Source organism: Microcaecilia unicolor, chromosome 5 (genome assembly GCF_901765095.1).
Source record: "Microcaecilia unicolor chromosome 5, aMicUni1.1, whole genome shotgun sequence".
Classification (NCBI taxonomy): Eukaryota; Metazoa; Chordata; class Amphibia; order Gymnophiona; family Siphonopidae; genus Microcaecilia; species Microcaecilia unicolor.
In genome coordinates this window covers 160,551,367-160,565,613 of record NC_044035.1, presented here as the reverse complement: position 1 = coordinate 160,565,613, position 14,247 = coordinate 160,551,367, and the positions used below count along the sequence as shown (strand labels likewise).

General features: G+C 43.9%; 1 protein-coding gene across 1 annotated transcript in view; it reads right to left on the bottom strand.

The window, feature by feature from the left end:
• The window catches only part of ADAMTS14 (ADAM metallopeptidase with thrombospondin type 1 motif 14), a 372,712-nt gene that overhangs the window by 308,060 nt on the left and 50,405 nt on the right, over window positions 1-14,247 (bottom strand). Inside the window, exon 5 of the mRNA XM_030204905.1 lies at window positions 1,216-1,242. Within this exon, the coding sequence (XP_030060765.1) occupies window positions 1,216-1,242 (27 nt within the window). The remainder of the gene's footprint in view (window positions 1-1,215; window positions 1,243-14,247) is intronic.

The window sequence follows — 14,247 nt, the reverse complement described above, 5'->3', positions numbered from 1 at the left end:
CTGAGGAAATGCCAGACCAAAATGAACTTCTTAAAAGAGGATCATTTCCGAGGTCAAAGGGCAAAACGTTCCACAGACCTGGAGCCAGCACACTGAAGCATGACTTCAGGTGAAGTCTAATTTTAAAGTGAAAGGGATGGTCAGAAGGTTATGCAGGGAAGAACGAAATATTCTATGTGGCAAAAAAAGTATCAATATGCAAAACAAACAGAGGGAAACCAATAAAATGCTGCTGGTGGGTAACAGTATCGTAAACGGATCTGGTATATGGCTACCATTCCACCAATGATATCATACACACTGGCTATAATTGGACCATCACTGGCTATGGTGTCACCAATGACACATGAATTGATTACTCTTTTCCGATCACAGTTATTCCAAAGTATACAGGAACTAGCAAGGAAGCAGCTTCCAGAAATATATTTGGTAGAGGGACAGTATTAAAGGATTTGCACTTTTGAAATATTAAGTGGACACACAGAAAAGGCATTTTAGTTTTATAAATAACAAATATAACATGTGAAGGTGACCTATGGAGACAACTTGCTCCAGAAGTGGCTCCCTCAACAATTAAAGCCAAAGGACTAAGTGCCACCACTTCTTCACACTGAATTTTAGTTTATGAATGAAAACAGATGAGTTCCCAGGCATAATTATTTTTTAAACAATCAGACTGGAACCAAAATGTAACCTTCTTACTGTTTGTTATGTTTGTATAAATAATAATTTTTTAAAGGAAAACTATAAAACTCTTTAAAAACCTTACTATGTTCATAAGGGTTAGGACGTAGTTCTGCACATGCTCCTTCCCATGGAAACGCACGATTGAATCATCTACCGCCAGCAGCACCTCCATGTTGTAATCCTCCTTTGTGGCATGCCTCTTTCTGCGCTCTGCTTCCCCAAGCCTGCTCTCAATCAGGTCTAGTGAATTTGGGAGCTCGCCCAGGTCAAAGCTGGAGACTGGAGGGAGGAAAAGAGGTGTTAGGATGCTTTTTAGATCCTCCATTTTTATTTTTAGGTTTATTTTTATGCAACACCACAGTGGTTCTCTCTCAGCAAATAATTCAATGCCTAACCTCTACAGCAAAACATGTAATAGGAAGAAAGGATATTACCAATGGTGACATCTAAAATCAGGTAGAGTCTGCACTGCCTTGGCAGTACGAAGGAAACCTGAAGAAATAACATAAACCTGGAGATCTTATCTACTGTATGTTCTTTAGAATATCAATTTGCCTCTTTCTCTCCTACTGATGAATTTAGGAAAGTTTGGATTACACAGCACCCTTTATCCACAGAAATTCCAACATACTTGTACAATTCAGTAACATACTGCAGTCATCGTAGTTGTCTATCAGTACCCTGGACTGAAGAATGAGCAACAGAGGCTGACATTCAAAAGATTGTCTGGTACACAGACAAATCTCGGCCTTTCAAAATTCTGCTCTGCTGACCAGGTAAATTTTGTCTGGTCTACTCGTGGGCCACACCAAACTTATCTAGTTAAGAGACAGCACTTTGCATGTTCTGGGCTGGGGTTTTAATTTAGCTGAGTAGTGCTGTATATCAGTACTACCAAGCTAAGGGGCATGGGCTAATGTTAAGATGTCCCATGTTATGCAATGAGATCCAGTTACTAATTGCTCTTGTTAACAGTAAAATAACACAAAACTAGAAGAACCAAATAAACCACAAGTACCAGGCAAAGCCAAAAGGAGTGGGAATGACCAGATGGATGAATGGGATGGTCTATCAATGATTTGCTAGTAGATGACTTTTTCAGGAGAATCAGTGATAGACCATCCGTTCATCCATCTGATCATTCCTACTCCTTTTGCTTTGCCTTTAACAGTAAAATAACACACGTTAATGTAGTCCTTGTTGATAACAGGTCTATAGCAAGCTAGGTGCAGCCGATGCGGCCGAACAAGGTGCAAGGGAAGCCATCTAACCGGCTTCCCTTGCACTGATGTCCCCAAAGTAGGCTGGGCACGAGCACACTGCATCAGTTGGGGGCATGTTGCACAGGGCGCGTTTGATGCTTGCAATGCTCCTGTTGATAACTACTCCCTCCCCCCCCCAAAAAAATGTAATTAGGTAAATCAGGCCACCAAAACAACTATCCTGTAAGTTTACAGATAAACCTATCTGGATAACTTTAACTGGTAATATTCAATTGTTGGACTTATCAGGTTAAGTTCACTGAATATCTTGTTAAAAATATCCTGATAGTTTATAGGGATAAATTTGACAAGTACCAATCCACCTTATATCAGTCCATATATATCATTTAATTTGAGCATTTATATTACACTTTGCCCAAAAGAGTTCCAAGCAGATTATAATTATTATTGTTATTATACCCAGTCAAAGAAGGAAATAAAACTGTGGCAAAACGTTTAAAGAAATGGGTTTCGAAAATAGCGAGTTGAACATTTTGGAAAGCAAACATCCAAATGCCAATTTATGCCACTTTTTAAAAGTTTTTATCTTTCGAAAACGAGCCCCAAAATAATTTGCCCAAGGTCATACAGAGTCAGTGGTCATACAGTGATTTCAGATCAGAAAATTTATGCACATAAAGAATGTACACTAAATTATGTCTATACATATAAAACCTCTGAATTATTGTGTATGAAGCTGATTTATACATATTAAAACATTTTATGAGCTTGAAGCAAATTTTACACACATTCTTTTCTGAAAGGGCTTGAAAAAAATGTCCAAATTTCAGTAAAAACTAAGGGGGGTCTTTTACTAAAGCTTAGCTTGAGTAATCTGCAGCAGGGCCCTTTTATTCCTATGGGCCCTGCTGAAGATAACTCGAGCTAAGCTTTAGTAAACATCCCCTAAATAAATAAATTCATAAAAATGAAATGAAAACAAATTACAATTTCTTCCATGCATAGAGAAGAGTATTGAAAAAAGACAGGAACTAAGTAGCTTCCGCAGAAATAAAATAGAAATTCAGCTCCTCCTACGAAGAAACAAGGGGTAAAAGCATGCAGAGCATGGCTTATGGAATTCTTTCTAAGCCCCTCTGCATGTATATGTGCTAGAGCTGTACCGAATATTCGTATTCAAACCAATTTGGCCCTGAAAACATTATTTGAATATGAATAATCCAGGTCTCTACTGTGCACACTCTCCCACCCGCTGCTCTGGACTCAGGTCTGTTTTCTACCGCTGATACTAAATGTCATTATCAATCTGGCCGATGCTCAGTTTGCCCCAATTCATTCAATACTGATATTTTCAAACATCCAACTACAGGTCAACAATATTTTATTAATCATCTCTCTGTTATTTACAAAATGTGGTTATGTCATTATATGTCTGTGTAAGTTATTATATATTGGTCAAATTATGAGGCAAATTCATATTAGAATGCTGGAGCACAAAATTAATTTAAAAAGACAGAACCTTGCCTGTCCTTAACTATAGTTTTAATGACTTGAAATCTTTGGGATTAAGGATGATTCATACCTCATGGTAGGGGAGGCAATTTAGATAGAAATTGTTACAAGAAAAACATTTAATTTTTGAATTAAATACTCGGCGGTCCTTTTACTACAGAGCGCCAATGGATTTAGCGTACGCTAATGATTAGTATGCGCTAAATGATAAGATGCCCATTACATTCCTATGGGCGTCTTATCATTTAGGGGTCCTTTTACTAAGCAGTGGTAGGGCTAACGTGCGGGTACCGCTAGCGCCCTGTGGTAGTTTCTAAGCTGGCGCACGCTGTTTCCCGCAGTAGAAAATATGTTTCTATTTTCTACCGTGGGGGGGGGGGAGGGGCATTCCTGGTGGTAATCAGCAGCGTGTTTAATAGTAGTAGTAGTAGCCACATTGGTGCACACTGCATGAATACCGCGCTGATAATTCAATGTGGAAGTAGCACCTAACGTTCAGTGCCATATATAAAATTTCCCCCATGCCACTTATGCGCACTATCACAGAACAGAATATCACAGAATATATACTATATTTAAATGTTTTATCCATTTTGTGCTATCTTGTAAATTTTTGTTTTATTGTAGCCGAATTGAGCCTGCTAACAAGTGGGAAAGCGCGGGTTGTACTGGTGTAGGCACATGTTTGGGATGTGCGCAGGTCCATTTCCAGCACGCCTGTAAAAAAAAGACCTTTTTTTGGCCTAAAATGCACGTGCGACAAAATAAAAATTAGTGAGCGTCCATTTTGGGCCTGAGACCTTACTGCTACCCATTGACTTAGCAGTAAGGTCTCACATGTTAACTGGGCTGGTAATCGTCAGCGTACATACACTGCCGATTACCACCCGGTTAGCGCCATGCGGTAGAAAATAAAAAAAAATATTTTCTTCCGCATGTATCGGACACATGTAAAAAATTGGAATTAACGCCCGGGGCACAAGGTAGCCAGGTGGGTAGTTCCAAATTGATGTGCATTGGACGCGCGTAGCTGCCTACGCGCCTTAATAAAGGGCCCTTAAGTGTCCACTTACCCATGAGCATGTAGGTCATCTGTAAGTTCACATGAGCAAGTGGCGCTGAAATATGAGCACCCAATTGTGCAATTTTGCAAAGCATTCTTTGCTACTTTTGGATTCTATCATATATACACAGATTCTTGAGGCAGGCGCTTTAGCTGAAACAAGGTGCCACGTCGAATCAACATTTTTAGTACCATCTCATTCATGTAATAAAGTGTATATGACATTTTCCAGCTCCCTGGTATTATTCAGTTGCGTACCAAGGGCAGGGCGGTGGGGGCAGTCCGCCCCAGGTGCACACTGCAGGAGGTGCAGGGAGCAGCCGCGTGGCTCCACCGGTTCCCTGCTCTTTCTGATATTACTCCCTGTTCCAGGGCGCAGAACCGGCAGAGCCAACAGCCGCGCAACTGCTCCCTGCACCCCCAGATGGTTAAGAGCGATGCACTTGGGGGAGGAGGTGGAGGTGATGCGCTGGGGGGTGTCATTATTTGTGAAGGGGTGATTTCACTGGGGGTGAAAACACCGGGGGGGGGGGGGGGCACAGCGTTCATCTGCCCCATGTGGCAGCCAACCTAGGAACACCACTGGTATTATTGGAAGAGCTGTGTTGATCACGCTACTCTTCTGTCTGACCAAGTACTTCTAGTGGATCCTGTTACATTATGGATACTAGCATAATTCCTCAGTTTTCGCGCATAACTTTAGGCACGAGAATTATGTTGGCTCATGGCTGGTGTAGAGTGCATACCTAACTCTAGGAAGTGTAGATTGCTTAGATGCAAGTTCTATATCAGACTGGGTTGTGAAGCACTGATCTATACTATGTGGAGGGAATGGCTATAAATGGCATTCAAAAATTCATGACTGGAAAAAATTGGCACCAAGCACGATTCTATAAAGAGAGAGCACCCTTTATAGATTTGTGGCTTAGCTCTGAATCCTGTTGCCTAACTTTAGGAACCAACAAAAAAACAAAAACCCAGAACAAAACTACAGTACAACACAAAACAAAAATTTTCCTTGCTCATAAAGAAGCTCTAACGGATGAGAACTGCTAAAATTTTCAATTTATTGAAAAAAATATTTTGTATATAAAATGGAGCTCTCATCCAGCCCCCCTCCCACATCCAATGAGTGGTAACAGTTGAAAAGCATAATAAAGCCCGAAGGGCACAACTGTCTCTTTTCGCCCCCCCCCCCGCCACCGCCCCTCCCCCGCCACATTTGACCCCCCCCCCTCCCGCCGCCGCCAACCCTCCCCCGCCGCCACTGTCATGTACCTTTGCTGGCAGGGATCCCCAACCCCCGCCAGCAGAAGTCCTCTTCAGCACCGGTCTCCGGTGCGTTGCTGATCTGGATTCTGTTTCTGTGAGTCCTGACGTCCTGCACGTTCCTACGTGCAGGACGTCAGGACTCACAGAAACAGAATCCAGATCAGCGAACGCACCGGACTCAGAGACTGGCGCTGAAGGGGACTTCGGCTGGCGGGGGTTGGGGACCCCCACCAGCAAAGGTACCTGGTGGGGGGAGGGTTGGAGACGGCGGGAGGGGGGGTCGAAAAAGGACGGGGTCAAAAGTGGCAGGGTCGGTGGTGCAGGGGGGGGGGTGGCTAAAATGTGCCCCCTCACTTGGGCTCTGGTCTCCCCTCCCGCCAAAGTCTGGCTACGCCCTGAGTGCAACGCTGTGCAATAACGGGTATAACCAAAAAAATAACAATAATGGTTCTCTATCTCATGAGCGCCTACTCAAAGGTAATAATCGTTCTCTTATATAATAGTCCAACCAGTCTGCTGTAGAGTTCCAATTTAAATCTTTACTCCTGAAAACTAATAGTCCGTGTACTTCTTCAATAGTTTTCAAAAAAATATTTGAAAGGATAGTACTCATCTCAATAAAATTCATTTATTGGTTGTTAGCACACAATTGTTGACAGTTAAGGGCTCGTTACTCAATTAATTGCGGATGTATCTTTGGTGTGTGCACAAATTTGGGCGTGCAAATATGGATGCCATATGTTCATTTATTTACTGTCTTTTTAAGGAATTCACTCAGGTGGGGTACAGTAAGAATAAATCAAACATAAGCAATAGGCAATTAAAGGAGTAAAAATATTCAGATAACAATACAAAGGCATAGTATGCTACTTATAATGTCAACACAATACGTAATAAAACATTTTAATAGACAGCACAGGGTATGAAATGGAACATATAGGGGCCATTTTACAAAGCCGACAGGCGGGCTGAGTGGGGATCACGTGCCAAATCGGCACTACCATCAGGTAGTGCATGCACCCAGTGGTAATCCCAAGTTTGGTGAATGCCGAATCCCGCAGTAGAAAATATTTTTTCTATTTTCGACTGCAGGAGCATTCCTGCCAGTAATTGGCAGCGCAGCCATGTTGGCACACGTGCATGGTTACCACACGGGTAGTGCGTGAGCCCTTACCGCTAAGTCAATGACCGGCAGTAAGGGCTCATGCCGTAAATAGGCGTGTGCTAGTTTTAATTTTTGTGCACCCAATTTCCGGCCCATTAAAAATGGCCTTTTTCCCATCCACGGTAAAAAGTGACCCAGCGTGAACCCAAACACGTACCCACACTACCGCAGGCCACTTTTTACTGTGGCTTTGTGAAAGGACCCCATAGATAGGTAAGAGAATAAGAGGAGTTAGAAAATAAGAGGGTTAAAGTTGCACATGAAGTCAGAGAGGTGCTTAAATATGATCTCAGCTAGGATAGGCGTGGATAAATATGTCCTGTTGCAGTATGTGCAGCCCACTTCACTTCTTGTGTATGTGTGTGAGAGTAACAAGTTAGTTACTTCTTCCATTTAAGGCTTGGTTGAACAGTCAAGCTTTCACCTGCTTCCTGAAGCAGAGATAGTCTTGTGTTAAGCAAAGCCTTTCAGCGAATGCATTCCAGAGTGTGGGGCTTCTCCGGAGAAGGCTCGCTTGCGGGTATCACATCAATGTAATGTCCTTTGGAGAGGGTGTGGTTAGGGATACTCCTTGGGAACCTTAGTGTACTTGGAAGTGTATAGAGGATGATCCTGTTCTTCAAGTACTCTGGGCCATTCCTTTAAGGGGCCTTGAAGACAGTGGCGTATCAAGGGGGGGGGCGGTGGGGGCGGTCTGCCCCGGGTGCATGCCGCTGGGGGGGGGGGTGCCGCACGCCTGCCGGCTCTTTGTTTTCATGCTCCCTTTGCCCCAGAACAGGTTACTTCCTGTTCCGGGGCAGAGGGAGCATGAAACGAAAAGCCGGCAGGCACGTGGCACCCTCCCCCACCGGCGTGCACCCGGGGGGGGGGGGTTCTTTCCGCGGGGATCGGGAATTCTTTCGCCGGGGGGATGGGCATCATGCTGTTCCGGGGGGGGGGGGGCGCTGCACCCGGGGGGCGGGGCGCATCGGCGATCCGCCCCGGGTGTCAGCCCCCCCTAGGAACACCACTGCTTGAAGATCAGACATAGAGTTTTAAAACTTAGCCCTGTATAGTACTGGTAGCCACAGAAATTTTTGCAAAGATTGTGTGATGTTGTCACATTGTTAGTCTTGCTGCAACATTCTGAATCAATTGGAACTGGTGCAGACTCTTTGAAGTCAGACCAGCATTACAGTAACCCAGTCTTGATGTTATCATGGCATGCACAATATAGAGAATCCAGGGATAAGTGCTAACATGCCAAGCATGTCCCCGATCCACCCATGCCGCTCCTAGGTCCATGCCCTCTTGCAGTTGCACACTATGGAAATTGCACACATATTTTGTAGAATACCGACTAAGGTCAGTTACGTAACTGCTAATTAATGCCAATTAACCAATTAGAGCTAATAATTAGTTGATACAGCCAATTTGCTTCTAATTATTCAATTATGTTACATGCATAACTAACATTATTATATAACGTGGGTACAGAATTTTGCACGCTATGCATCAAGTTGGGTGCACAACTTTATAGAATGAGGAGGTTCTGTGTTTAAATGCTACAACTTACATGTGGGTTTTTTTCCCCCCAAACAGGTGCCATTTACAGAATTACCCTATATGTTTTCTGAGAACCTGATTTTATGCATGAATATTCCTTGGGCAATTTTCTAAGACCATAAACACTGTTCTGTACATTTAAATCACTTCTAAAAAGCATTCAAGAAGGTACTACAGCAAATTATGATAGAGTAGATTTATCTTTCAAGAACACCATTGGGAGTAGTTAAAATATTTTATAAACAGAACATTGCTAGAACAGAAATTAATTCCATAGCCAGGAACATGTTGCAAATTGGAATTACAGTTGTGCATCCCAGTTTTCCACTGGTCTGTATTTTTTTGCAGAGGACAAGTATGCACTGGTACCCAGAACACAAAGCGCACACAGCAGATTCCCTTTCCATGTCTGTTCCTGAAAAGCCATTGGGTTGGAAGAGAAGTATTTCTAAATCCTTCTCTTTTGGCAGAATGAAATCCAGCTGTCAAGAGACGCCACTGTCATTATCCCTCAAACGAATACAATGCCCATCATACATTCCAACTGACTGCAAAGCCAGCCAAAGCCCTGGAGGCACCAGCAGCTGGGAAAAAGCTTTTGTTTGCTCCTGGTAAAGGCAGGCTGACTACATAAAGCCACAGACCCACCAACATTTCAGAAGCCACAATAAACACAGTCATGGCATTTTAAGGTAGTGAATAAAGAGTGCAGGTGCCTCTTAGGACAAAAACAGCATGGGAATAGGGGAAAGGATTTATTTTATTTATTTATTATATTTGTATTCCGCACGTTCCCACTAAAAGCAGGCTCAATGCGGCTTACATAGTAATAGGTAAACAGAATTTGTTATGTAAAGTAGGAAATTAAGTATAACATAATAGAAGGATGGATGGGTAGTAAATGGATGGGTATGCAGGTACAGACAGGTGATAGAGAGAGGAGGGTAAGGTGGAGATAGATTCTGGGTCAATGTCGTTTTCCCTCTTCAGTATATGTAAGGTAGATGGGTTCATGAGATTAATCTGGGTCTTTGGGTAGGCTTTGTTTGAATGAGTGGGTTTTTAGTGCTTTTCTGAATGGTAGGTGGTCATGGATCTGCTCGATAGATCTAGGAGAGCGTGTCCCATAGACGGCTGCCCAGGAAGGAGAAATTGGATCCATAAGTTTTGTACTTGAGACCTTTACAGCTGGGGTAGTGCAGGCTGAGGTACTTTCATGAGGATACAGAACATTTTCTTGCTGGAAGGTCGACCAGATTATCTTATAGTTCAGAGATTCTCCGTGTATTATCTTGTGGATTAAAGTCTGGGCTTTGAAATTGATACGTTCTTTGATTGGGAGCCAGTGCAGTCTTGCTCGGAGAGGAGTTGCACTCTCAAAACGTGATCTGCCAAAGATTAGACTTGCTGCTGATAAGAAGTAAGTATTTTGAGCGGTCTGAAGTTTTTTTAGGATATAGGCTTTGCAGCCTAAGAAAATACTGTTGCAGTAAATCAGCATGGGTAAGTACCGTGGATTGCACTAAATCCTGGAATGTTTTCTGGGGTAGATCTAGTTTTACGCATTTCAATATCCACATCATTGTGAACATTTTCTTTGTGGTGGATGTGGCGTGATTGTTGAGGGAGATGTGGCTGTCTAGTGTCACCTCCAAGGATTTCAGGTTTTCAGAAATGGGGATTGTAGTGCCGTAGATGGTGAGATTCGATGGGGGAATTGTGGAGTGCTGAGATGAAAGGCTTCCATCACTCTGACCCCTTCCTTGAGGACCCCGAGCTGGAAGGTGGTTTCTGGTCCCTCGGGTTGTCCAATCCAGCCTTTTCTCTTTTCATCCCAGGAGTCCCAGCTCGCTTCTTTTTCCTGGTAGAGTTCAGACTCTGGCTGTACTTGGCAGAAGGTTTGGCCGCTTCTACAGCACTCTCTGGGGTCAGTTTAGGGTGCCACCTCACCCACTGTGTTTTTTCTTTGTTCAATTTCATCCTAAAGGCGTTGGCCCAGGAGGTTAAGATGTTCATGCCCATGGATATTCTATCAGAGATTTCTGTTAGGTTTGATTTAAAGGGAATGAATAAAGTAACATCATCAGCATAAATGAAAGGGTTTTAGACCATGTCTGAATAGGGCTTTGGCTAGTGGGATCATCATTAGATTGAAGAGTATCAGCAATAAAGGGGATCCTTGAGGTACTCTGCAGATAGGTGACCAGGGGGATGAGATATCAGTGGGTGATTTAATTTGATAGGATCTTGAGGTGATGAATCCTTTTATCCAGTTAATACTGTTACCGCCGATTCCAGTTTGTCCAATAATTTGGTTAGTATGTTGTGATCTACCATGTCAAATGCACTGGATAAGTCAAATTGTAGAAGGAGGATGCTGTTTCCAATGCAATTTCTTGTCTGAATTAGGATGTTAGGGTGAGTAGGACAGTTTTCTGTGCTGTGGGCTGGACGGAAGCCCGATTGTGACTCATGTAGAATGGAGAATTTTTGTATGTAGTCGTTGATGGGAAGGAAGGGCCAGGAACAATCACATAAATAGTGTGAAGGGCAATTCTATATCTGGGTGTGTGCACTTATGTGTTTCTTGCACAGCTAAGTGGCACCTTAATTGGCATTTTTGCATGCAAATGTACTAGGCACTCTTTTATAAGGTAGCGTTTATGCTAACAGGTATCTGTGGGCTAATTTCATGACCTGCCTAAGATAGGGATGCAGGACTAACAGTTTGCTCTACCTCCTCCTCCTACTCCAGGGTTCCCTTGATCACCGCAAGTCATTCTTTATTGTGAAATACGGGAAGGTCATCTTAGAGGGGTCTTGGTTGCCCATGGGATTCCAATCTACTGTCACAGCCCTAGCTTGTGCTGCTCTAAGGGGCTTATTCTCTGACTGGGCTCTTTTAAAGTTCTCTTTGGTTCATTCGCTACTCCACTTGAGCAGACTATCTAATAGGTCTGGGGTGTCCAGATTGCTGTCTTCACCTGGCTCTGGATCTCCATCCACTGAAGCTTCTAAATTCAGAGAACAATGCAGTTTTCTCCAACCGCCACTGACAGCGAGATTTTGGCAGTTTCTGGGCTTTCGATATACAAGTCAGGATCTTCCAGTGGGAAGATCTCAGGGAAAGACTCCTCCTCCTTCTTTGGGCCAGTGATCAGCTGGGCCCAGATGGCTCCAAACTTTGAAAAATCTCGACCCAGAACTACTGGGTAGGATAGCAAGGGCAAGACTGCTACTTCCAGCAGAGCTTGCCCTACTGGTACTTTAAAGGATATTTGAGCTGTAGGATACTGCCTCTGGTCACCATGTACACATGCCAATGTCACATTCTGCTCACAGTTCAATTGCAGTCGGGGGGAGTATTTTTCTCCAAACGAGCATCTTGAAATTGCCAGAGTCTACTAGTGCCCTTACAACTCAATTTATAATACACAGTTTCTGCTCTCTGGATGAAAAGCATCCACATTGCAACTGTGTGTAGATACTATATTCATATCCATGGTTTCTTCAGCTAGATCCTAGAAGTCCCTGGCTATATGACGCCTTCCCCCCACACCTGAAACAGATGGAGGAGTAAGGATCCTGCAACCGGGTCAGAGGTGTGCAGTGTGTTAATGGGGATGAGGGCTTCCATCACTCTGACCCCTTCCTTGAGGACCCCGAGCTGGAAGGTGGTTTCTGGTCCCTCGGGTTGTCCAATCCAGCCTTTTCTCTTTCATCCCAGGAGTCCCAGCTCGCTTCTTTTCCTGGTAGAGTTCAGACTCTGGCTGTACTTGGCAGAAGGTTTTGGCCGCTTCTACAGCACTCTCTGGGGTCAGTTTAGGGTGCCACCTCACCCACTGTGTTTTTTCTTTGTTCAATTTCATCCTAAAGGCGTTGGCCCAGGAGGTTAAGATGTTCATGCCCATGGATATTCTATCAGAGATTTCTGTTAGGTTTGATTTAAAGGGAATGATAAAGTAACATCATCAGCATAAATGAAAGGGTTTAGACCATGTCTGAATAGGGCTTTGGCTAGTGGGATCATCATTAGATTGAAGAGTATCAGCAATAAAGGGGATCCTTGAGGTACTCTGCAGATAGGTGACCAGGGGATGAGATATCAGTGGGTGATTTAATTTGATAGGATCTTGAGGTGATGAATCCTTTTATCCAGTTAATACTGTTACCGCCGATTCCAAGTTTGTCCAATAATTTGGTTAGTATGTTGTGATCTACCATGTCAAATGCACTGGATAAGTCAAATTGTAGAAGGAGGATGCTGTTTCCAAATGCAATTTCTTGTCTGAATTAGGATGTTAGGGTGAGTAGGACAGTTTCTGTGCTGTGGGCTGGACGGAAGCCCGATTGTGACTCATGTAGAATGGAGAATTTTTGTATGTAGTCGTTGATGGGAAGGAAGGGCCAGGAACAATCACATAAATAGTGTGAAGGGCAATTCTATATCTGGGTGTGTGCACTTATGTGTTTCTTGCACAGCTAAGTGGCACCTTAATTGGCATTTTTGCATGCAAATGTACTAGGCACTCTTTTATAAGGTAGCGTTTATGCTAACAGGTATCTGTGGGCTAATTTCATGACCTGCCTAAGATAGGGATGCAGGACTAACAGTTTGCTCTACCTCCTCCTCCTACTCCAGGGTTCCCTTGATCACCGCAAGTCATTCTTTATTGTGAAATACGGGAAGGTCATCTTAGAGGGGTCTTGGTTGCCCATGGGATTCCAATCTACTGTCACAGCCCTAGCTTGTGCTGCTCTAAGGGGCTTATTCTCTGACTGGGCTCTTTTAAAGTTCTCTTTGGTTCATTCGCTACTCCACTCGAGCAGACTATCTAATAGGTCTGGGGTGTCCAGATTGCTGTCTTCACCTGGCTCTGGATCTCCATCCACTGAAGCTTCTAAATTCAGAGAACAATGCAGTTTCTCCAACCGCCACTGACAGCGAGATTTTGGCAGTTTCTGGGCTTTCGATATACAAGTCAGGATCTTCCAGTGGGAAGATCTCAGGGAAAGACTCCTCCTCCTTCTTTGGGCCAGTGACAGCTGGGCCCAGATGGCTCCAAACTTTGAAAAATCTCGACCCAGAACTACTGGGTAGGATAGCAAGGGCAAGACTGCTACTTCCAGCAGAGCTTGCCCTACTGGTACTTTAAAGGATATTGAGCTGTAGGATATGCCTCTGGTCACCATGTACACATGCCAATGTCACATTCTGCTCACAGTTCAATTGCAGTCGGGGGAGTATTTTTCTCCAAACGAGCATCTTGAAATTGCCAGAGTCTACTAGTGCCCTTACAACTCAATTATAATACACAGTTTCTGCTCTCTGGATGAAAAGCATCCACATTGCAACTGTGTGTAGATACTATATTCATATCCATGGGTTTTCTTCAGCTAGATCCTAGAAGTCCCTGGCTATATGACGCCTTCCCCCCACACCTGAAACAGATGGAGGAGTAAGGATCCTGCAACCGGGTCAGAGGTGTGCAGTGTGTTAATGGGGATGAGGGCTTCCATCACTCTGACCCCTTCCTTGAGGACCCCGAGCTGGAAGGTGGTTTTCTGGTCCCTCGGGTTGTCCAATCCAGCCTTTTCTCTTTTCATCCCAGGAGTCCCAGCTCGCTTCTTTTCCTGGTAGAGTTCAGACTCTGGCTGTACTTGGCAGAAGGTTTTGGCCGCTTCTACAGCACTCTCTGGGGTCAGTTTAGGGTGCCACCTCACCCACTGTTTAATAAACAGGAGTAGCCCTTCAAGGAACTACGCCTGGAAGATGTCTC